The sequence below is a fragment of the Penicillium longicatenatum genome (genome assembly GCF_028827895.1).
Source record: "Penicillium longicatenatum strain IBT 33135 chromosome Unknown contig_1_segment0_segment0, whole genome shotgun sequence".
Classification (NCBI taxonomy): domain Eukaryota; kingdom Fungi; phylum Ascomycota; class Eurotiomycetes; order Eurotiales; family Aspergillaceae; genus Penicillium; species Penicillium longicatenatum.
Window position 1 is genome coordinate 4,074,157 of NW_026643119.1, and position 23,572 is coordinate 4,097,728.

Below are 23,572 nucleotides of genomic sequence, written 5' to 3' on the forward strand. Positions count from 1 at the left end.
CCCAAACCTCATGCAACTTAAGACGAGATAGAAGGCGAAGTGCGCTGAGTGCAATCAAAAGGCTCATCAACAAACCAAGTATCATGCTGCTTATCATAGACAATCGGGTAATTCTGCTTGGGATCGCAGAGCTGATCAATCTGAGACCGCTCCCCAGAGCTAATAGTGAACCAATACATATTGGTATCATGGCTGATTTTCTCACACTTGTAGAAGAAACCAATAACACCAGGTCCAAACACGTCGTTTCGGAAGTTGGTAGCCAGCTTTCGATTCAAATTGATATTTTCACAGTCCTCAAACAAGCCCTGCTCGTTTGCGACATCGGCTTTTTCGGTGGTGAATCCCTTTGCGTTGTGGGTGCCGTTGGCAGACCAAGTGTAAATTGGCAGTGCGAGTGACTGGGCAACGCTGTCCAGAAGCAGGCTTTGGGGGACAAGCATTGCAGAGCAACTGGTACCCAGGAACATGAGGCTGAGGGCCCCTATGGCAATGGAGCGTGGAGAGAACATGGTAGGAATTGAGTAGATGGAGGTGTGGATGGTTAAGGAGATTTTGGAAGATGCGACTGGATTGCTTTATAGATAATTCGACACTACGGAATTCTGTCTCCACTTCTTTTCGTATTGCAAAGTTACCCAAAGCGTTGTAGAGCGAGGGCATTGGGATGATGTAACGGACCGCTTCTGATCCTGGAAATGGGTGTCATAAGCGCGGTTATGCACCCTGGAAACGGCCCGGGGGAATGATCGACACTGCCAAGCGCATGGACTGGCTTCCCCAGGTTTGGACTAGTGAGGCATGGGTAGGTAAAATGAGAGTACTTATTACTTTCATTTAAGTCTAAATGATTCTGTTCTGTTCGCAATCGCGTACTTTGTTTACTAAAATTCAGGAATATGCTTGCGAACCATTCTTCTGCAAGCGTCCTATCTCTCGACGTACCCTTGTAGAGCCTGTAGAGCCCGTGCAAGGATAACGCTTGGCTCGTGCTCCTCACCTTCTTCATGACACTCCTGCAACTCCAAGTCGAAAACATGATCAGCTCCTGGTACCGCGTAATACTGCACCCCAATCCCATTCTCCTGCAGCTTCGCAGCCAGCTTCTCACTTTCGCCACAAGAAACTTCTGTATCTGCACTTCCATGCACAATAATAGTTGCTGGAAAACCAGAACCAAACAAGCCCCACTGAAGCGGGAAAAGTATTTTCATGCGCTCATCATCCACTGCATTTTCCAACCCAACACTCAAGGATCTCTCCCCGAACCCAGATACCCCCGTCAAATAATCCAGAAAGACCCCTTTACCCAGAATAGCGTAAAGTAAGGGTAAGCGTTTCCTTGTCCGGAGTTCTTCTTCAGATGATGGGAAATCCTCCCCGACACTGATATTCCCTTGCGCAATCCTTCGGGGGATCTCCTCTAGTAACTGTTGCGCTGTAGCTGCATCCACCGTCACTCCGGGGAGCGAGACGCTCTGTGCCCATTTTTCGCTTCCGATGTCCGACATCGGATAGAGGAGCCAAAGCGCTTTAGGACGCGGGATTCTATTCCTTTGCTGTGATGATGCGAACGAAAAGTGCAGCGCAGTGACCAAGGCGCACCAGCCTCCGGCACTGGCTCCACCGATGATTATATTGCTAAGGTCTTCATTGCAATCCGGGTGGAGGCGGTTGAGGGAACCTGCAACCCATTCATAGGCCGAAATTAGATCTTCAGTTGTAGCAAGACCGGTACATTCCGGCAAAACCCTGTAGTCTGGTGATACTACTGTCCAGCCATGAGCAAGGGCGTGGTTGAGAAGCCAGCGGGGAATCGCGATGCGGCTGCCTGTGACCTGATGATGTTGATGCTTAGGCCTTTTTCAAGAAAGTCAGGGTATTGGTGTAGGGAACGTACGAGATAGCCACCATGAAACCACAAGAGAACGGGCTTGGGCGTATTAGACCCTTCATTGCTTGTGGATAGGTACACGTCAAGATGAAGATCTGTGGTGAGATGGGTTTTATAGACATGGGTATGTTTCATGTATGGCCTGAACGCCATATTCGTGGTGAGTGAATGCACGGGCCCTGAAAGATTTCTTAGGGGTTTCCTTGCGCTGAGGGTCAGTTCTTGAGGACTTGAATGATCATGAAATAGCTACGTGGCCTGACTTTGAATATGAATCCTACTAATCTTTTCGGGGTGGGGGGAGAAGAGATTGGGCTGGGGCCGCGAGAGACCCGACCGGTGCGGCAAAGTAGGCCGGCGAGATGACTACCAAATATGCAGACGAACAGCCTTATGTCGGATGGTGGATAGCTACAAGGCCGAAAGATGATTTATTGGCCTAGATGGGCGACCCACCGCCTACGCGCCCCCGGGGTGTAAACAAATCAGCTACCTACTGCCTATCTAATCTATTTAGATCCTCGTTTGCTTCTTACCTAATGGAACAGTCTAAAGCTAATAAAGCAACCCTTTCGATGCCGGGGAGAAATACTAGAAGCCTAGGCGTGGCCACTATGAATTTCAATGGATCAGAGGTAAACTTCTGGGCAGGGAAACATTCATTCTGCTAACCAAATATGTTTTGTTCGTTCTTGCGATCATTCACCACCGTAAATTGGGCATCCTGCTTATCTGTGTGGAGTCTGACTTTTCACTGCTGCCATATTCTGGGATCTGATTCCGTTCAAATTCTTGTCCTTTTGTTTTCTGGTTATTGTAGCCTCCGCCGATCTTGACACCAATTATGGTAACAGGCCTTACCAGCTGGCGTTAATCATCAATGCTAGTGAGGAGTGATGATACCCTGCAACGGACTTCCAGAACGCCCATGAGTGTAAGAATTGGGATGTGCGTTACGAATGGCAGAAGGAACGTTCGGTCGGTAGAACTATACTACAAGACTTTAAATTCTTAGTTTATAGAGACCGATGTAAAGTGGAGTTGAAGAAGTAAGTGAGATTATCAGTTATCATCACATACCCCTCATTTCTTCGTATGCACAATTCGGTCCGATTCTCAATTTGGGGGCTATAAAGCATTCACGGATAGAGAGGAGATAATTTGAACGGCTGGGCTGATGTTTATTCTAAAGCTGAGTGATAACTCACATATGTTCGTCGATAATTAGTTCGCGGGCATTAATTCGCTTATAGTGACAGGGGATTCTGTGCTCAGCTAAGATGACGTGCCAAGAGGCTGGCTGATCGGGGTAGCTGTCTTCCCCACGTTCCCATTCTCTCTGGAATCCCAGCCATAATAATTCAATATTCAAAGTATCTAAAGCAATATTCGTTATTCCAGTCGTCATCTTGGTACTCGCATAGGCTCATCTGAAAGCGGAAGAAATCTCCACTTCAAGCCGCAGTCAATACAATGGGCCTACCCATTTTTGGTGCGGGGACGGAGAATGATCCAAAGCCATCTGAAGGTGAGAGTTGTATGTATACCTAGATTGAACATGACTTTGACTATATTAGATCCAAATCCCGCACCCATTTCAGACCAAAGGCTAAGAGATAAGCCCGGTGGCTTCACTCAATTTTTGTTTATGGTGATGGGCTTTGAGGTTCTGCTTCAACATCGCACAATGGGTGGAATGGGAACAAAGGGAAAGAGTTATTGAGAAGAAATATGTGTCGATGGGGAAATGAACATCGCGATGGAAATAAGTTTGGAATATGAGCGCTGAGCTTGGGATCTCCGAGGTGCTGTTGAATAAGCGGCAGCTCCCTTGATAATGACAAGCTTTGATTTTGAATATATGCAATTGTCACAATGCTATAACGTTGCATCAAACTGGAAAGCTCCGTTTACTCGTATACTAAAATTTTCGTTTACCTAAGAAGCAGAAAATCTCTACTTTCTAACATCTAAACTGTGCTGCGAACCCCAGCCCCCCGATAATGTTTTAGGCAATTATAACGTGTAGCAGGGATAAGTCCTGCCAGAATTCTCGTGGCAGTTACAGACCTTTTGAGAACAAAGAGAAGTTAGCTTAATTTGGATCTTGATCTTCTAGCATGAAGTGATATTTCGAATTACATCTGTCAAATTTAATTAAGTAGTAGTCTACTTCGGGGCCAGGCATGAAAAACAGACGTTGGGAAAGCTGCGACCAGTGTCTAATCCAGTGAGAACCATATCCATCATTTCACCACGCACCAAATTCTCATACACCGCGGTCACTCTACTGCCTATGGTTTTCTTGTCGTCCGTTGGAAGGCCCTGTCGCGCGTTATACAAAGGATCATCCTTCAAACCGCAGTGCAGAGGAATATTGAGCTTTGAGCGGACCCAAGTGTAGAGTTGGGCGGATCCATCACCCAGCTTGGTAGCTACCTCTGCAGGAGTGATTGTCGGACTGGGATAAAACATAGCGTCGGCTGTTCTTTGAACGGCTGCTCTGAAACGCATTTTAAATGCAGCAAGCATTGACACTGAACAGTCAAATTCAGTCGCAGCCAAGAAGTCAGTGACAGGTGACATCACGGCATCGACAACGTGTGGTATACGTTCTTTCCACGTGTTAGAATTCCAGTGATACCAGGTTGACTCAATGAGAGGCTGTAGTGATTGGACGAGCGTCACAATTTGTGATGCGTCTAATCCTAGATCATGCATTGCACCGTCGGATGTATTGTTCTTCAAGTTTTCATGAAGTGCTGACAGGAATCGCATATGGTTTGCGCGCATTTCGACGGCTTGGCATGACACGTAGATATGGCAGGCACTCATGTGGGCGACCAAGTCCGCAGCTTCCATGGTACGCCTCGCTGAGACTAGAGCCAGCGAATTAATACCCTGATTATGCATTTCGGCAGACATGACATGAGCAGAAACGGGATGCGCCAAAGCCGCCAGCTCGGACATGTACGCTGACATGTTGACATCGACTCCCTTCATGGTATAATTCTCATGGTCGCTAGGGTTGAGATTGGCCTCTAGTCCATTATTTGTGTGAGGCCCAATGATCTCGGTAACTTGAGACCACAGCATACGGCCAATCATTTGAAGGGCTAGGCGTGTCTTGTCCATGGCAGAAGTGATCGCGGCGGCCTGGAAGTTGCCGCCCGAGTAGACTTCTCCACCACCTTGTTCCATAGGGTTGACAATGGGATTGTCAGAAGTGGAATTGAGTTCGACTTCCAATTGATGTTGTGCGAGAAGAAGGTCTTCCAAATACGGTCCAATCCACTGCGGTGCCGTTCTTGTCGAATACCGATCTTGCCAGAGCCCTTCACCAGTTCTCTTTTTTGACTCTAGACCATCAACAAATTTGGAACCGTTCAGGAAACGTCGGATGTTGCTAGCTGCCTCGATCTGACCAGTGTGGGGACGTGCGGCATGGATAAAAGGCTGAGCCCATTCGACATTACCACCCATACACTCCGCAGCAAAGGCTGTGAGCATCTGCGCGAGGAGGGCAAGTTGTTGCGCATCATAGAGTACCAAACTTGCCACTGCTACCGAAGGTGCAGTGCCGTTGATAAGACCAAGTGCTTCTTTCGGACCCAGTCCTGACGGTGAAAGACCACTCTCTTTCAAAGCTTCCGATGCGGGTATGACTCTAGCATCTTTGCCTTTGCCTGCCTGCACAAACACGTCTGGGTTACCGGCAATGGCTCCTGCAATATAAGACATGGGCATGAGATCTCCGGATGCAGATATAGTTCCTCTGAGAGGAACCATGGGGGTTATATCGTGGCGCAACAAATCTAGTAAGCTCTGAAGAACACACAATCGCACAGCGCTATGTCCCCGAAGATTCTGATTGGCTCGGGCGACAATTGCGCCGCGAACCCAGGCAGGAGGCATGACGTGGGAGGGTTCTCGTTCCGAATTGCTGGCGGGATCCTTATCCGCTGCTGTGATAATCGCGCTCTGGGTATGTTGCAGTAAATGGACCTGCAAATCGAGGACATCACTGGTCCTCGTGTCGGCACTCCCTCCAAATCCGGTATTCACTCCATAGACCACGTACTGATTTGCTAGATAGTCCGCGAGGGTGTTGACGCTGAGCTCGAGTCGCTTCGCAAGGTGTTCGTCGGTGCTTATCTCAGGCTTGACCCCATGGCGGGCAACTGCAATGACGGAGGCAATATCCAGATTGTTTCCATCGAGGACAATTGGTTTAGTTTGTTCCTTCAACTCCTGCAATTGTTTCCAGATGCGAAGCGTTGCTTCTATATGAGGGGTCATGTTGGTCCCAGTCATGATGCGTGAAGATTCAGACAAAGAGAGATGTCGAGATGAATCTGTGAGTTTCGTATTCCTCGGGGAAGACAAACTTTATATCTGTACCTGGCTCTCAGCGATGATGATTTCGGTGGGTTCAATTGGAGGTTTCCGCTGCAAATTAGTTCCGCCTCCCTAAACCGCGAATGAAAGTGTAAAAGCAAACCTATAATGTCAGAGACGAAAAAGAAAATTGGAAGAAGTCAGCTTCATGTCAGCTCCTCCCGTTTCTAACCGTCCTGAGTCTCCATTAACTTTGCGGGCCCAGATGCCAAATGGATCCACAATTAAGCCGCCTTTGGCCTCGCGCCCCCACCGCATGATCATTCACAGAAGGTTGCAACGTGTTTAAGGATTTCAAGTTCAGTTCCCTAGAATTTTCACGTATTAGCGACTGACTAGCTTCATTTTGGATGGGAATTTGAACATGTGTGAAAGCCACGCTCACCGCTATTTCCTCCAGCTCTTGAGGTCCGAGCCAGAAATTGACATTTGCATATGCACCCTGTTGCCTCTCGTATTTCCCAAAATTCTGGCCGACCCGAAAGCTAAATGCAGACATCGTTTGTTGCAGCCGGTAAAGCTACTGGCTCCGTATGCGAGTCATTACAAAAGGAAGATCAATGCCTGCAATAGCACATTTATCTTCAGTCCAGTGTGTATGCTAATGCAGATAGAAATCAATGTCTCGACAGATGATTTATGCTTTGGGATTTCTGGAGAAGGGCAACTTGCTGAGCCAGTTGTCTGAGGGGCATCAACTTTCCTTCATCCTATTCCTACACCTCTCGCCCAATTGCCCAATCGCCCAAATTTCAGTGTTGACTCCAGAGCTTGCTAAGAATCGTATGAGATTTAACTTGACACTCAACGCCTTCATAGTAGTTCCATAAACAAAAAGTGAAGAATAAAAAGGCTACCAAACGAAAGATAATTCCAAACAAGGAAGAGCATTCTTATAGTCCTGTGAGCTTCGATGTTACCTCAAAAGATGCTAAGAACAACTTGGGATGCTATTTGTACCCCGGTTTTGGTAGTTGTACCTCAATCTAGCTTATGGCAACTCGGTTCTGCTACATTTACCTCGGTCTTACTAATTGTACGCCCCCGTAAAATGGCCATACAGTTTGATCTGTGGCTTACCCCTTACTTCCTTCCCGTCCCTTGCTTCTTTGCCCGGTTTATGTCGAGTGCACTGCACATACTGTCGTCTTCCAAAGTCTCGGTAAATATGGCGTGTCCAATTGCGGAGCTGCTTCTTCCAAAATGTTGACGTAGCATAATGATAGTCATTTATATGTAAGACTTTTCGGCGGTCAGTAAGGAGCGGATCGCACCTTATCTTCCCACCTGATAAAGCCACTCGAACTCGCATGCAAGTATTTATTATGATACCTAAGTCAAGTCCTGATCCAAGGCTGTCACCTGGAAGAATTTCCTGTCGTGTACGACTTCATTCAAGCGATATAAAGCCTCCATACCCACTCATACCTGTAGCCATGGCCACTCCTTGTGAAATTACCATTGATAAGCTCAATGGGAATTGAATTATGGTAAATGGGAATGTTCTCGGTCACGTTCAAACACCAAATAGCTAAGAAATATACTTCTAGAACAAAAAGCTGTCAAGTGAGATAGATCCCATCTTCAAGCTGGTACATAAATTCAGAACGCAATCTCACTCCCATCAGACGACTAGCGAAGACAAATTTACGTCGAAACTAAAAAGTGTAGCAAGGAGTAAGATATATTTTCCGCAAAGCCATCGCTCTCACAGATGTTTGCCTCAAAATCTCCACATCTCACTCCCCGGGATCCGGAGCTACAACCAGGTAGACCCAAAACCATAATCGAGGTTCGGCAGACCCCAGCAATCGGCAATATGGTTTCAACTACAGAAAGACGCACGCCAGACTGGGAAGAGAGTCAGCACTCAGACTAAGTTTTCGGAAAGGTGAAGTGCTGGAGTAGGTTTGTGCGAGGTTCCCCTGGTGTCGAGGATACTGGTGGCGTAAGACCTGTGTTTGAAGTACAAACAAAGTCACCAGATGCAGATGTTAAGCGATTCTTGAGAGGAGAGATTACTCCCGGTGAAGTAGGAACCCCCACCCCTGTTGGAGGCTTCCTTGTGGAAGAGCCTCAGAGTCACTTGGGTCAGAACCAGGGTCAGGGGTTGTGGGTGCATACGGTTGAAAGGAGTGTAGAGTCGGATTGGGAAGTGGAGCAGGTAAGCCATCAACGATCCTCGTAATTCATTGCGGTGAGACTAGTTCAAGAGTCGCTGATATCAATTGAATTCTCGTAGATTTGGGGATTCGATATGATTCATGGGCAGCGGTACTTGACGCGTAGGGAAATTGTTTCAGCCGATGCAGGTAGAATTTATATCTGTGGGAGATCGTTTTCGACTTTGATAGGTAGATCAGCTGCATATCATTGTGGTTCGCGTTCAAAAATGGTTCAAAGAGTTCTTTCTTAACCGCTGAGAGCACGACCAACTCGGGAAGTTCTTTCCAAGTAGTCTAACTCCCCTGCAAGCAGCCACCTCACACTCTGACTCCCATTCTCTGTCGCAACAGATCCTGCCTATCTTTTTCCTCATTGGATTGTGTCAGGGCGTGTTGATTCGACGATGGATTTTCAATTAACTTCACATAATGATCATCTACCAATTGAAGGATGTTAAACAACCAACCGTACTATCAGCTCAGCTCAAGATTCAATGGAAGCTTTCTGCGGTACACAATTGGTTGGAAACCTGCGACCGTCCGACTCGTCGAAGATATCCGGAGATCGAACTGTTCGCGGGGCCAATCACCATGATCGCCATTATCATCGCCCCTATCCACCCGCATTAATCCGCGTTAAGGTTTGTGAGATCGCGGCCCCCATATCATTATCGCGTGCCCCAAGATCCGCCACGGTGACCTCCGACAACCTTATTCAATCAGTCTTGGCTTGCTGATTGACTCTCTTAAAACTTGACCATGGAGATCTCCGACGAAATTCCATCCCCTTTTTTCATCCTGATAACCAGTTGATAGAGAGTGCATCATATAATCGCCAGTGCAAGCATTGTTCACCACATGCCCCGATGACCGCCTTTTGATTTACCATGAGTTAAGGCCTGAAAACTACCATCGCTACACTATGTATATTGTGGGTCGAGGGTCAAAATCAGCCTATGATTCTGGGCCTCAGCTTCTTAGGGATGTCTGGGCTCTTACGGCCGTTGCCATTGTGGCTATTTTCTTGAGATTCATTGCTAAATTGAGAGTTGGGAAATTCGGACCGGATGATTTAATTATGGGCTTTGCACTGGTTAGCATACCTTTTTCTATCAGCTAGATGCTCTCAGAGTGCAGAATAATCAAGCACCCTTTTTGTCGTTCTAAATTGACTTCTGAGTTCATTGCAGTGCTTATCCACGGTCGGATCTATCATGATTACCCTCGGCATCCAGCATGGGTTTGGCCAAGAGGTAGGGAATATTAGTGCCGCCAATGTCCCCAAGGTTATCATGTTCGATTACCTTGCGCAGACCTTTGCGCTGGCAGGCGGGGCGTTGGGGCGGATTTCATTCATTGTTTTTGTCATTGGACTGCTTGTCTCAAAACAATGGCACCGAATTGTCTTTTGGATACTGGTCGCATTGCAGCTCATTGTAAACTCGATGTTCATCATAATTTTGTTTGTGCAATGCCCGGGGCACGCGTCAGCTATCTGGGAGCACTCCGAGAAATCAAAATGTTGGAATACAAAGGTGCAAGCGTATTATGGATATTTTCAAGGAGGTAAGAAACCATTAATCTATTGACCTGAAAAAAGTGATTCAATATTGACTTCATCTTAGCATTCAATTCAGCAACAGATCTGTATCTTGCTGTCTTCTCAACCTGCATATTCTGGAGCTTGAATCTCAAGTTAAGGGTGAAACTGGGATTGGTCACTTTGCTTGGCCTGGGTATTTTGTGAGTACCCACCGCTGGAGTCGCATTAAGAGCCCGACCAATTGAAAGTAATACGAGTCAATAATACAGTGCAATGGTTGCCGCCATCATACGAACCGTCCAGACACGCGTACTAGCATCCTACGATATCGACCCAACCATTGCGACGATAGATTACGATCGATGGCTGTATATTGAGACTTACCTGGTGATCATCACGGCCTCCATTCCATTTCTTCGATCTCTAGTACGCTCGATGAAAAGTCAATCAACGAGCCGCAATACGCATGAGCTAAGCTCTCCTTACGTGGTTAGCTCCAATACACACACCATCCGGACCAGAAAGCGTGACTCTTCGGATGGGAAACGGATAATTGATGTATCTGAAGGCAATGCGAGTAACGACGCCTTTCACAGTGACGGCCATGATGATATACACGAATCAAGATATTCGAGGGAATCTGCTTTGAATTGTGTTTAAACTTTTTCTAACTAGCGAACGGATTAATAAGATGAATATAGGTCGGAAGTCATTCAAAGGACCTCGGGAGTTGGTAGTTGTGTTTTCGTAAGCTTTCCAAGTTTGACTCGGCACAAGGAGTATATTCGGCATTCATAGCTCCCTTGCAGTCGTCAGCGGACAAGTCATTCCTCTGAGTGATGCTGACTTTCACAGCCGGGCTCAAAATGTTCTGCAGGATCTCATTTCACGTCGGCTCTGTTGTCCATGTTCGAAAGTTTGAATTGCAATGCCCTGATCGAATTTCCCGAGATATTACGACCCTCGGGTTTGCCGCGACACCCGGATGTCCACATCCGACAATAGATGATCTTACTCATTTTGTGGCTGTTTACGTTGCAGAATCAAGAGTCTAGAAGTGTCGGTGACGGTCGGCAATTGATTTCTGCTGCCGACGGCATTTGCAAACCGAGAGGCTAGGAAGTGAAATTGATACCAACTTGAAGTAACTTTTGCAATTAGGGCACGCTTCCCCAGATGACCCAGATGAGGTGAAATAATTTCGACGCGCAACCCCGTGGGGACAAGCCGTCAGACAACAATGCGAGCTCTCCAGATTTATGTACCTCACAACAGTAGATAGAGGCCAGAAAGTGGACCAACGGACGGAGAAATTCAAAATATTCCACCAACCATACAGCTTAATTTTAAGCTTCTTGGCAGCCGAGGAATTGTGCCATCCACCCGACGCAGGCCAATCAAACTGCCCATGAAGCGGCCTCATGCCATGCGCTAGGAAGCCATAAGACCCTAAGATTGACGGAAAAATTGGCGATAGGCCAGGATCGTTTCTTCCACCACTCATCCCCGCCCCCGCCCCCGGCCATGCATCCTCGATGTGGCTCCATCCGACTGCTAACCCTGGTCCACTTGCGCCATAAGCACCTATATGCGGGTCTTAGCAGGTTATGTGTTGCACTCGATGATGATGCTAATCAGTAGCCGAACATGTCGATCAGCTTTTTGGCCCACTGGTACCGTTGCGGGGATTGAGACTAGATTGCTAGATCAATTATAAAAAGCCACCATCCGGGGCCCCTTATTTCTTTCTCCCAAACTCTGGGGAACCCGTATACGGCCGGCCGTTTATCAGCTTTTCCCTTCTGATTTTCTAAGTTCTTCAGTGAGGCCTACTCACAACCGACAAAATGGCTCCTCGCGCATTCAAAAATTACCGTGTCTACATCCTTACGGCAGTAGCATACCTAGGATCTCTGCTTTTCGGTATTGCACTTTCCATTGCCCATGCTTACACCGGCACTAACCAAGGATGAATAGGATATGACACGGGTGTTATGAGCTCCGTCCTAGCTATGGACAGCTTCAAGGAAGATTTCGGCCTCCCGCTTTCAACATCCGGATTCGCCTCTGACAAAAACGCCCAAGTTTCATCCAATGTCGTCAGTCTCCTGACAGCAGGATGTTTTTTCGGCTCGATTTTCGCGGCCTATATCAATGACCGTATTGGTCGTCGCTACTCGCTTATGATCTTCTGCTCAATCTTCCTGGTTGGTGCCGCAATGCAAGTCGGCGCACACCACCACATCGGTCTTATTTATGCAGGTCGTGTTGTCGCTGGATTGGGTATTGGCGGTATGAGCAGCATCACACCTGTCTTTGTAAGCGAAAATGCTCCTAGCCGGTATCGCGGTAGAATCGCTGGGCTATTCCAGGAGTTCCTGGTCATCGGTAGTACCTTTGCCTACTGGCTGGATTATGGCGTTGCGCTGCACATCCCAAAAAGTACCCGGCAGTGGCGGATTCCTGTGGCAATTCAGCTTGTCCCTGGTGGACTCATGCTTATTGGACTTTTCTTCCTTAAGGAGTCTCCCCGCTGGCTTATGTCGAAGGGAAGGCAGGACGAGGCACTTCTCTCGCTGTCTTACATACGAAATGAGCCTCAGGAAAGCGAGGAAGTGCAGAAGGAGATTGCGGAGATTTACGCGGCGATTCAAGAGGAGACACTTGCCACTGAGGGCGTTACCTGGAAGGAGTGCTTGGAGAAGAGTAACCGTTACCGGTTCTTCTTGGCTTTCGTGATCATGTTCTGGCAGCAATTCTCTGGAACCAACAGTATTGGATACTATGCTCCTCAGATCTTCGAGTCCATCGGTGTTAGCTCGACCAACTCGTCACTATTTGCTACTGGTATCTATGGAACCGTCAAGGTTGTTGCGACGGCTATCTTCCTGTTGATTGGAATTGACCGATGGGGCCGCAAGTACAGCTTGATTGGCGGTGGTGCCTGGATGGCCGCTATGATGTTCATTATTGGAGCTGTCTTGGCTACAAACCCTCCCAACCCCGATGCCAGTAGCGTTTCTTCGGCCTCTACTGCCATGGTTGCCATGATTTACCTTTACGTTATTGGATACTCTTTCTCATGGGGTCCCACACCTTGGGTATACTTGGGCGAGGTAAGATCTCACATGATCAATTTTTGGAATCCCTACTAACTTTACTATAGATCTTCCCCACTCGGCTGCGCTCATACGGTGTCGGCCTTGGTGCTGCCACCCAATGGCTCTTCAACTTTGTTATCACCGAGGTAACACCTCGTGCTATCAACCAGATTGGCTGGAGAACCTTCCTCATGTTCGGTATCTTCTGTACCGCCATGGCAATTTTCGTTGCTATCTTTGTCAAGGAGACTAAGGGCCGGACCCTGGAGGAGATGGACCTTGTCTTTGGTGCTGTTGACGAGATGCAGCGTCGCGCAGATGTGGAGCAGACCCTCCAAAAGAACGACTTTTCTCACGCAGAGCATGTCGAGGAACAGACAGATGAGCAGGCAAAGAACCACACTGAAGCGAAATAAATGCTTCCATAGACGTGGTTTGTACCTTGCCAAGCTATCTCTAGTGCTTACAAGAGCAGTGCTTGAGACGTTATGAATAGATGTTAGATTATCACGAATTGTTACTGGATAAATCGCATACCAAGATCATCTCATGATACCATCTTAGGATTTAGCCGTTTTTCCAGCTCTCGAATCTCAATTTGAGTAGGAGGTGTAGGCCTAAAGTACGCATCACATATAATGATTGCACAGAGTGATGCCTATAACATTCATTAGTGGACGAAACATAAAATGACATGCGCAGAGCTCACAATAGAAAAGTCAAATCCATCAGCTACAAGAACCTCCATAATCGCCCTCGGTGGAGAAAAATATCCTCCCTTCCCAGAAGCCATCATCGACAAGGAACTTGAAATTCTATTTCTCTCCATACTTTCACGAATGTCGGCCACTTTCCGGTGGCCACTTGTCCAGACTCCGAACTCGCAAAGTGCTGAAGAACGTCTAACCTCCAAAGTGACCATCTTATCATCATTGTTTTTCGCATCCTGGGCAAGCGCATTCCGGAACGTCAAATTAAAGTTTTGCAACCACCCCGACGGCTTTACATCGGCAAGGTCCTCTTTCACATTTCCGGGTAACCGGATTCGCCAGGGCTTGTTTTTCCAAAGTGTCCGTGAACGCTGTGCTTCGAACATGGGGAGTCCTGACGCATCACGAAACTCGCGGACACGTCTGTCGCTGTATTTTGTGCCTGTCACGGTTATGAGGGTGGAGTCATCGCTGTCATATTTTATTTTGTATTCGTCCGAGGAAGTTGGGTCGTATTTTGGTTCGACCCAGAGGAGTCTTTCGAACTCGGCGACGTGTTCGCTGCGAAGGCCTATTGGGTGGTGGGGTCTTTGAACTTGCCGTGATCGCAAGGTCATGATTTGTGATTAAAGATGGTTGGTATGTTTGGGATAGGTAGATAGAATAGTGATCAAAGAGGTGCGGGGAGACATGTCATCGATTGATCCATGGATGAGTGGGTGATCTGCGGTCATGTGCAGCCTTGCGCCCTGTCGATCCCAACAGTAGTTGCCCGGGTATTAATGTGGCACTCATCAGGAGATCAAGCTTGAAATATATTGTGAGAATTGATAATTGTACACTGGTTTTACTATTTGTACACACCAAGAAAAGGCCATGCCCTTTTGAGTCATGGCCTCATCTTCCCTCTGCCTACGATGCCAATGTATTACTGGATTCTTGAGGTTTTTGTTTTGATTTCCTTCCTATCTATCTACCTATCTATCTACCTATCTACCTGTTCTGTTTATCTATCTTATTTGACTATCTACCTTATCTTCTATTCTTTTTAGATGCCTCGCTAGTCCCTCCTTATTAAGCATGGTCCTGGTTTCTCTATCTAGAGAGGACGACGTACTAATCTTCTTAGTAGGTATATATTATGTCGTAAGATACTCTAGAGGCGTTAACTAGTCGTGAGCTATCCTATTTCAAGATTATTAACTCATAATAAGAAGCAATTCTTAAGGGGTCGCAAGAGTGGAGTCAGGGAAATCGGGGTAGAAAGCGAGGTAGGAAGTAGGCTAGAAGGTAGATTAGGACACCAATAAAAGCTATACATTAGCCTTTTCTAAAGACCTTAGAAATCAAAACAAAAACCTCAAGAATCCAGTAATACATTGGCATCATAGGCAGAGGGAAGATGAGGCCATGACTGTTTTTCATGTGGCCATGATTTAAGAGGAGAGGCCATAACTCAAAAGGGCATGACCTTTTCCTGGTGTGTACAAATAGTAAAACCAGTGTACAATTATCAATTCTCTATATCGTGACCAAATGAGAATCATATCACATGGCATTCCTGACTCGGTCCGTTCTACTTACATAATTTTAGATAGTGACACATCAAGCGTCCACGGGTGATTTCTCTAGCCACGCCCATTCCATAGTCACCCTTCCTTGAGGTATATTCGCAACTTGCTCAAATGCCTTCTCGGTGACGTCAAGATCAGTCTTTTCACACCCAACGCATCTATCGACGACAGTAACATCTACACTTTGCCCATCACGGCGAATCCGAATCTTCAATCCACATAGAGGGTTGTCATTGGGATTTGAGCTCGTCGACGCCGCATCAAAGACGATATGGGAAACCGCGCAAATCAATTCGGAGGCTGTATTGGTATCGCCGCATGCCCCAAGGCCTGGGTCATAGTATGTCAGGTCTCCAGAGTATGGACCTCCATTGGAAGTCGGCAAGGGAAGTTTGGATTTTTTGCTTCGTTCCAAGGTCAGCATGTCGGTCGCTAGGCTAGAAGGTCATGCAACTCACTTCTTGCCCACAGTAAGTCCGACAGCGAGACCGATTATTATCGCGATTAGAAGAATGGTGACGGTGGCGCCGATGATAAGAAGCTTTCGTGATCGTTTCTGGGATGTCCACCAGATGATTATCAGTCCAACCAAGGGCCATTTCCTTTTTTGATCGCCAGCAACGTCATTTGTGTCGGTCGGAATATCAGGAACGGTCGCAGATGTGACTGGGACCGGGACTGGCTTGCGCTTTGGCATTGAGGTCTGCCTGGTGGGCGCATCTTGTGTGCCGGTTGTATTCTCGGTCATCATGAGTTATGCTGTAGAGTCAGTGAAGGTATTTTCCTTCTCTGCCGTTTATTTCTTGCGAGCGATGCATAACGGTGGGACGTTCAATGCGCTACAGTGTCAGATGTAGAGAAGACACAGGGTCATCAGAACTGTGGAGAGAGAAAGAAGCTTGTTTGTTAAGGGTTTTCAGGGGCTCATTTTAGCGCCGGTTCATTTAGAATCCGATGAGACAGCGATTGCGATAAGACATACATAAGTGGCTATTGGCTACTGGCTTCCACAACTTTCTTTGACATTGATCCCGATCGAATGGGAAAATACTGCCAATTTCCACGGCATCGCCACCTCCCTCATGGACATATAAAGAAATGCACGACTTATCCTACGCAGCTAAATTCCCCGCAACGGGCCAAAAAGATCGGCCCCACTCAAAAACGTGGATCCCACTCGAGTCACAATTCACCCCCTCAAACCTCTTCCGCTTTCCGCGCTCCGTCTTCCGCCCTCCTTGTTTGCCCTGCAGCTAACGCGCCCTGACGCTTCACAGACAAGAAACCGCATTGTATGCGATATGCATAAGTGGGACGGTGCGCATTTGAGTGGATATCTGACAGTCGCAACGGACGCGGTCGCATCGCGCTAGCTGCAATTATGACGTCTCGCACTAATACCAGACAATCAGACGCATCGATGAGTCAGACATTATCGCGCCGCGACACACAAGCCACCAAAAAGGAAAAAGTCACATTTGGGGGACGAATGAAGAAGATATGGCAGAAAATTGGGTTGGATCGGCAGACTCTTATTCTGATGATGAAGTACGCTATGGCTTATCGACTCACTGAACAAGGAACGATTGCTAATCTGAAATTAGAGGCGGATTGGCTCCTACAATCGCGGTCGCCATGTAAGTAGATCCACTTGGTTAATATGTTTGGCATCTGACTCTTGAATCAGATACCAAGCCACAGATGTGGCAGATGAATACACGACACTCGGCTACCTTATGGCCATTGTGTCAATTTTTGGATTTGCTATCATGCCTCGTGCAAAATTCATCCAGATGATGATCTTTGATGTCTTAGCCGTCTGCATAGCAGCCTGCTTGGCCTTGTTGACCATGTACTCCAGTGTCAAGGCACGGCAGCACACCGAAACAGGAACGACTTCGGCGTACAATTCATCGGCATCAGCAGTCAGTGGGGTTTGGCTCTTTTTCCAGATTTGGCTCGTCCACGCGTTCCGGGCCAAGTTCCCGCAATTTCAATTTCCAGTTGTTCTCTATTCGATCTTCGCCAATGTCTCGTCGATCTATGCCCCACAGGAAGCTAGCATGACTTCTGCGATCGCGCTTGTGGTCAAATTGCTGAAAACCTGTCTCACCGGACTGGCCTTGTCAAGTGGAGTATCACTTTTTGTCTTTCCTATGACTTCGCGAAAAGCGGTGTTCAAACAAATGGGTGGGTATATTGGTAGCCTCCGCACAGCATTGAGCGCTCACGCTGTATACTTTGAGTCTCTGGAAAGGGACGACATGTTTGGCCGAGCGGAGACGTACGATTCACACCAAGAGAAATGGGGAAAGAAAGGCAAAGTGTACAGCCCCGAGGCGGAAGCCATCCGTAGCGCGGTCCGGGGAATTACCGATCTTCATGCGAAACTCCACGGTGATCTGACTTTCGCCAAAAGAGAGTTCGCGCTTGGGAAACTTGGGCCAGATGACATCCAGTCCATCTTTCGTCACTTGCGCCAAATCATGGTTCCTGTGGTGGGATTATCCTTTCTAGTGGAACTCTTTCAACGTCTCTCCGAGTTTAACTCGTGGAATGAGCCGATTAATGAAAATGATGAACCTATTCCTGCTCATGTTCGTGAACAGGTTGTCAGGGATTGGAATGATATTATGAGGGCGGTGCACGACCCCTTTGCGACGATGATACAGACGATCGACGAGGGGTTGCTTCATACTTCCTATGTTCTCCATCTAGCAAAGCGCCCAAAGAGAGTGGCTGTGACATCCACTGGTAGTGAGGGCGCAGAGGAGGATGAGAAGGACGTGGAGGCCTCTGCCGGTAACATGGCACCCGGCGACAAGGGATTTGCGGAACACTATGAGCAAAGGTTGAAAGAATTCCGGAGTGCAAAGAAAATTGCCTTGCAAACATGGGCAGAAGAGAAAGGGATTTCTCTGCCGTCTGACTTTTTTGATCATCCACCTGTTGACAGCTTGAAGGGCGATTTCTTCGATGCATCCGCTTCGTATCAAGACCGGAGTCGTCGCCAGTTGTACCTTTTCCTCTATATGGAGCAACTTCTGTACTCCACGGGTCAGACTGTTCTTGAATTTGTGCATTACGCGGATGGCGTTGCTAGGAAAGGAAAGCTACTACGGATGAGATTCATTATACCAGGGTCCAAGCGATCACTTAAATGGGCGAAAACGTTCATGAGTGCTCCTGATCATGAAGAGGATCATTTGGGAGATATCCATACACAAAGCAGTTCTCTGGAACTTGGCGAGGCATACCGAAGACGAAAAGACCCCGAACATCTGCCTCCATCCAATGCCTTCCAGAAGGTGGGTGATAAGCTTCGAGTACTCCCAAGGTTTCTTCGCTCCTTCGAATCATCATACGGGTTTCGTGTTGCTTGTGCTACGATGACCATTGCAGTCATTTCTTTCTTGCACCCCACGCAGCACTTTTTTACCAAGCAGCGTCTAGTGTGGGCCATGATAATGGTCAATCTGAGCATGTCACCTACATCGGGACAGAGTATCTTCAGCTTTGTGCTTCGAATCATCGGTACCACCATTGCGATGGTAGTCAGTCTGCTGATTTGGTATATACCCGACCAAAAGACACCAGGCATCATTGTGTTCCTGTTCATCTTCGTTTCAATTGGCTTCTACATTCCAGTCAAGTTATTCCGGTTCCGCGTCGTTGGACTCATCAGCGTTGTCACAACAACCATGATTATCGGATACGAGCTCTCTGTCCGAAAAGTCGGGAAAGAAGTCGCAACCTCGAATGGGCAAGCCTATTATCCTATTTATGAGCTGGCGCCATACCGTCTAGCTGCGGTGAGTGGTGGTATCTTCGTGGCATTCATCTGGACGTTTTTCCCATACCCCATCTCAGAACACTCGGTGCTCCGACAGAGTCTTGGAGCGTCTCTATATCTGCTGGCCAATTATTACTCTATTATTCACGAGACGCTATCTGCTCGTATCCGTGGTGATGAAGGTGACATCTCGTTGAAAACCTCGGCCGGCCGCAAGTTAGAAAAGGCTCGGAACAAGGTCTTCTCGAAGCAGATGCTCATGCTGGCTAGTCTGCGAACTTACTCCGAGTTCTTGACGTGGGAGGTTCCTATCGGTGGAAGGTTTCCCAAGCAGCAGTACGACTCGATTATTGTCTGCGTTGAAAAGTTGGTTATTTCCTTATCTCTTATTCATGGTCCCCATTGCTGATACGCCCTTGTAGCATTGTGAGCTACCTCAGTTTACTCGGGTACGCATCAGACACCCTAATGCGTCTTAATGATGACGACGACGAATCAGGATCAGTTTGGATGCACGACTTCCGGCGTCTAGTCAGTAACGCCAAGGTCACTACACACGAAGTGACATCCCTGTTGTGTCTTCTGTCGGCTAGCATTACCAATCGCCAGCCATTGCCTCCGTACCTCAAGACTCCACGACCCTACAGCTTTTCTAAGCGACTTGAGGCTTTGGACAAAGATATTTTAAGTATCAAGCACATTGCCGAGCCAGGCTTCGCAGCATTCGCCGTCTTGCAAATTTCCACTCGCTGTATAGTAGGAGATGTGGAAAGACTCATGCGGTATGTTCCAACTACCTTTTTTGGTACACTGAATGCTAATTTTTCTCTTTTCAGGCATGTAAAAGGCCTTGTTGGGGAACTTGATTTCTCTTTCCACGCCGTCAGCACAACAGATGCGAGAATGACGCACTCTAGAATGACATCTCGAGCTCCGTCACGAGTTTCAGTTAATGAAACCCAGGCCGCCGACCGCGACAAAGCGGATTGAAGTATCTATTGATCATAGATGTACATAATCTTCATTCTCGCGTATGCACATAGCATAAAGCCAAGTGAACCTTGTGCTTGATTCAGATATGTATGATTCCCGAGGTCATTTCTCTGTTCAGCTACCGCAGCTCAAATAATACCAAAAACAGCTACCTCATTGACACACGAACCAAGAATCCCAGCCAAATCGTGCTTGCCCTTGTAAATTGATGAAAGAACTTATTTGAAGGAAAATAAAATTTCGGCTTTTGGATCTACGGGGTTCGCGTAGTGGAGCTCGTAGGCAGATTGTTGCCCGGTCTGTTGAGAAGCGAATGAACAAAGAGAAGGCGAACTATAAACATTTAATACTTGTATTTTGAATATCGCCTTAAGTTTACATGGCCACATTATTTTGGTTTCCGTCTTCTGAGTCGAAACCCCCGCCTCGAAGTTAAAACTGGTTTACGCCACGACTGATGTTTATGCAAACCAATCCAACACAGCAAACACATCCGACACTCAGACCCCGTCATGTGATACAATAACCCTAGAAAGAACTAAAAGTTGACAGTCTTTCGCATGAGTATCGATCGGTAATGCGCCCCATGGTGCCACATGGCTTCAGCCCGGGGTACGCTAAACTCTCCCCAGCTCGTGGGGAACCACTCGACCGTTGTAATCATGATCAACATTCAGGAATCCGGGGCTCCTTCTTCTACCCTCTTCTTGGTGTAATATTACCTTGGAAAGCTGCAAAATCTCAAAATTCGCTTTTACATGCTAGTGTACAGGCCGATCATTGGTGTAACGATAGGCAATGCGGCTCTGCCCGATTTGGATGGGCGTTTATGAGAGGCGATTCGTTAATTCGACCATTTTAAGCCTCGCGCCCATTTACCTTGAGGCCCATGGACTGGTAGATGATGCTGTTTGCATCAGTATATCTACAGGGATCATAAATGGAAGTTTTAGGCGCACAGCGTGATCGAACTTATGGCCAGTGATGGTTTCAAGTAGTTGGCAGTGGGGACGATGATTTCATTATGATCACATTGAAAGGGCATTTGATTTTATTGAGCACTGACATTGACATGGATTGGAGTTACCCTTCGATGGTGGTGCTTTTTACGTATATTAAGCATTGTTGCACCTTCAACCTTTTTCTCTCCGACATCGATGTTTCCAGAGAGTTATTGAGAACCCAAGCTGGCTATAATTTATTTCTCCTCCTAACGTTTTCCTTGCAAGTTCCGTTGTGTTGATATAATGAGCTTTTTAGGAATACTCAATTCACAGATCGTGACTTCCACGCTGCGATTGGAGCTGAAAATAAATGATTCATTATATACACACAACTTGGATTATCAAGCAAGCAAGCGAGAAACCCACACCAGAGAAAAAAAATAGGATGAGATAACGATAAAAATAAGAACAGTGCTGTCATCAGCTTTTCTATCGTGACTCCATGAAAATATAAGCATAAGAAAACATAAGAAATATAAACATCAACATCAAATCGGATTCATCATAGTCACATTGGGCACCGCAGGTTCCATAGCAGTCGTAGAAGGATTAGGTGTAGTCTTGGTAACCGGAATAGGAGAAACAGTTGTCGGAATACTCGCATCCAAATGTGAAAGGCTGCGACTACTCCGGCTCCGCGACATATCTCCACGGGAAACACTACTAGCAGCCGTACTGCTACCAGCCTTCCCACCACGCTTCACCATTTTCCCAAGAACACCAACGATCTCAGCCGCGTCTTCAAAGCTCTCGTCGTCCATGCCTTCTTGCGCGTTATACACATCTGCGATTGCGCGTTTGGCGAGCCGACGACAGGCAATTGGATCTTGCAGACAGTCGTACAGGTATGCGGCGTATTCCAGTTTGACGGATAAGCGGAGAGGATGTGAGCCTGGGAGGAGTTTATCCGCTAGTAGTGCGGCGTGCGTGAAGCATGCTGTTGCGGTGGCCGTGTAGTCGAGTGGTGGGAGGAGGAAAGAGGAGAGGGGTTGGACTGGTTGCAGTGGTTCCAGGCCTGGTGGGTGCCGCGTCTTGTTTTGTGATTCAAAAGCGCGGAGGGCTATCAGGGAGTCTGGACCGTATATAGAGTCATGCTTTAGGTTTGGGGGTGGTTGGGAATCTGGTGGTTGAATGACAGGTCTGTTGTGAAATAGGACGACGATGTGGTAAAATGAGGCGCGAAGTTTGTATGACAACACCTTTAATTCGACGTAAGGGGACACCATTGGGAGGATGTATCCTTCTAAAATGAACAGACCCTCGCGGGATAACCAGATGATATGGTGGTAGAGCTGGAGTGATTTGGTTTCACGGGTTGTATCTAATCGGCGTAGTCTTCGAGCGCGAAGGAGCTTCTTTGACAGCATGACTGATGCCCCGAGGACTTTATATAGCATTGCGGACAGCAGTGGGTTTTCGAGGGCCGTTGCGGCCGCAAAATTGCCCAAGGCCTTCTGGTCCACTTCTGAGGAGGCCATCCATAAAGCCAAAGAGGCGGAGGCGACAACCTCCTTATCGATACAATTAGTCATTTGCTAGGAATGTTTTGAACTGGGTGCATCGTCGAAACCAAGTATAAGGGTGACTAAAAGTTGGGAAGAGCCGGAATAAGGAAGAGACAAGCTTACCTAGGAAGCTAATGCGCAAACGAAGCTTCAAACGACCCTCAAACGCAGCGCGTACAGCATGCTCCAGCCACGCGCGTATAGTGAGAGGCTAGCCAATCGCCCCGAACGGAGCTCGGCAAGTCTGATAGATCTGTGCGATGCGCAACCCAACCAATTCCACCACTTTTTCGCGTATACCGAGCCGGTCGATCTGTAAGGTTCAGGTCCCCGAACCAAAAACCCTAGAGTAACACAATCGAGCCACCAATGAATCGAATCCCACCAAAACACCCGCAATCGAAGCTCCCCGATGTAACAATGCCCAATATTATCGAATGCAGGCCGTGTCGTATCACAGCGCCGATCGGATTCTCTTCTTGGGTAAGGGACGGGTTCGATGGTGCAGTACCGCTAGCAACGCAAGGCACAGTTGAAGAAAAAAGAAAACTGATCGAGAGAAGAGTTCTGACGCATCGTGTGGCAAGGGGGTTTGAGTCTTGAAATTGGCGATTGTTGACAGCGCACAACTTCCGTGCGGGGAAATTTGGAGCACGGAAGTGTTCAACGGGAGACAAGGGGAACAAGAAAAATATTTAAAGCAAGGGCCGAGCCTCTTGATATGACGCACAATGATAAAGATGATGGGGCGAGTAATGTACATCATTCGTATTTGTTACTAGTCCTGTTTTGCTGGGATATCGACCCAAATCGTATTCTCGACTCACATACCCAATCGCTACAGCTTCTACCAGCCATTGGACCGTGGCATTGATACGAACTGTGAAGCGAT

At 47.4% G+C, this 23,572-nt stretch overlaps 9 protein-coding genes across 9 annotated transcripts; 3 read left to right on the forward strand and 6 right to left on the reverse strand.

Annotated features, from left to right (window-relative positions):
• Positions 1 to 17: 17 nt before the first annotated feature.
• Positions 18 to 512, reverse strand: N7484_002297 (uncharacterized protein; the record flags this gene model as incomplete). Its single annotated transcript, XM_057112717.1, has 1 exon — positions 18 to 512. One exon carries the CDS (start codon positions 510 to 512, stop codon positions 18 to 20), a length of 495 nt encoding a protein of 164 aa, XP_056977454.1.
• Positions 513 to 929: 417 nt separating this feature from the next.
• Positions 930 to 2,047, reverse strand: N7484_002298 (alpha/beta hydrolase; the record flags this gene model as incomplete). The annotated part of the gene is made up of 2 exons (XM_057112718.1): positions 930 to 1,838; positions 1,901 to 2,047. 2 exons carry the CDS (start codon positions 2,045 to 2,047, stop codon positions 930 to 932), a joined length of 1,056 nt encoding a protein of 351 aa, XP_056977455.1.
• Positions 2,048 to 4,063: 2,016 nt separating this feature from the next.
• On the reverse strand, positions 4,064 to 6,208 carry N7484_002299 (aromatic amino acid ammonia-lyase; the record flags this gene model as incomplete). Its single annotated transcript, XM_057112719.1, has 1 exon — positions 4,064 to 6,208. One exon carries the CDS (start codon positions 6,206 to 6,208, stop codon positions 4,064 to 4,066), a length of 2,145 nt encoding a protein of 714 aa, XP_056977456.1.
• Positions 6,209 to 9,379: 3,171 nt separating this feature from the next.
• On the forward strand, positions 9,380 to 10,660 carry N7484_002300 (uncharacterized protein; the record flags this gene model as incomplete). Its single annotated transcript, XM_057112720.1, has 4 exons — positions 9,380 to 9,550; positions 9,648 to 10,023; positions 10,083 to 10,200; positions 10,270 to 10,660. The coding sequence occupies 4 exons, from the start codon at positions 9,380 to 9,382 to the stop codon at positions 10,658 to 10,660; spliced, it is 1,056 nt and encodes a 351-aa protein (XP_056977457.1).
• Positions 10,661 to 11,847: 1,187 nt separating this feature from the next.
• N7484_002301 (sugar porter family MFS transporter) lies at positions 11,848 to 13,517 on the forward strand (the record flags this gene model as incomplete). Its single annotated transcript, XM_057112721.1, has 3 exons — positions 11,848 to 11,923; positions 11,978 to 13,116; positions 13,167 to 13,517. The coding sequence occupies 3 exons, from the start codon at positions 11,848 to 11,850 to the stop codon at positions 13,515 to 13,517; spliced, it is 1,566 nt and encodes a 521-aa protein (XP_056977458.1).
• Positions 13,518 to 13,648: 131 nt separating this feature from the next.
• N7484_002302 (uncharacterized protein) lies at positions 13,649 to 14,428 on the reverse strand (the record flags this gene model as incomplete). Its single annotated transcript, XM_057112722.1, has 2 exons — positions 13,649 to 13,759; positions 13,811 to 14,428. The coding sequence occupies 2 exons, from the start codon at positions 14,426 to 14,428 to the stop codon at positions 13,649 to 13,651; spliced, it is 729 nt and encodes a 242-aa protein (XP_056977459.1).
• A 988-nt stretch (positions 14,429 to 15,416) lies between these two features.
• On the reverse strand, positions 15,417 to 16,133 carry N7484_002303 (RlpA-like double-psi beta-barrel domain-containing protein; the record flags this gene model as incomplete). Its single annotated transcript, XM_057112723.1, has 2 exons — positions 15,417 to 15,822; positions 15,844 to 16,133. 2 exons carry the CDS (start codon positions 16,131 to 16,133, stop codon positions 15,417 to 15,419), a joined length of 696 nt encoding a protein of 231 aa, XP_056977460.1.
• Positions 16,134 to 16,805: 672 nt separating this feature from the next.
• N7484_002304 (uncharacterized protein) lies at positions 16,806 to 20,168 on the forward strand (the record flags this gene model as incomplete). Its single annotated transcript, XM_057112724.1, has 5 exons — positions 16,806 to 16,933; positions 16,990 to 17,022; positions 17,073 to 19,544; positions 19,601 to 19,960; positions 20,015 to 20,168. The coding sequence occupies 5 exons, from the start codon at positions 16,806 to 16,808 to the stop codon at positions 20,166 to 20,168; spliced, it is 3,147 nt and encodes a 1,048-aa protein (XP_056977461.1).
• Positions 20,169 to 21,663: 1,495 nt separating this feature from the next.
• Positions 21,664 to 22,707, reverse strand: erg27 (the record flags this gene model as incomplete). Its single annotated transcript, XM_057112725.1, has 1 exon — positions 21,664 to 22,707. One exon carries the CDS (start codon positions 22,705 to 22,707, stop codon positions 21,664 to 21,666), a length of 1,044 nt encoding a protein of 347 aa, XP_056977462.1.
• Between the last annotated feature and the right edge of the window lie 865 nt (positions 22,708 to 23,572).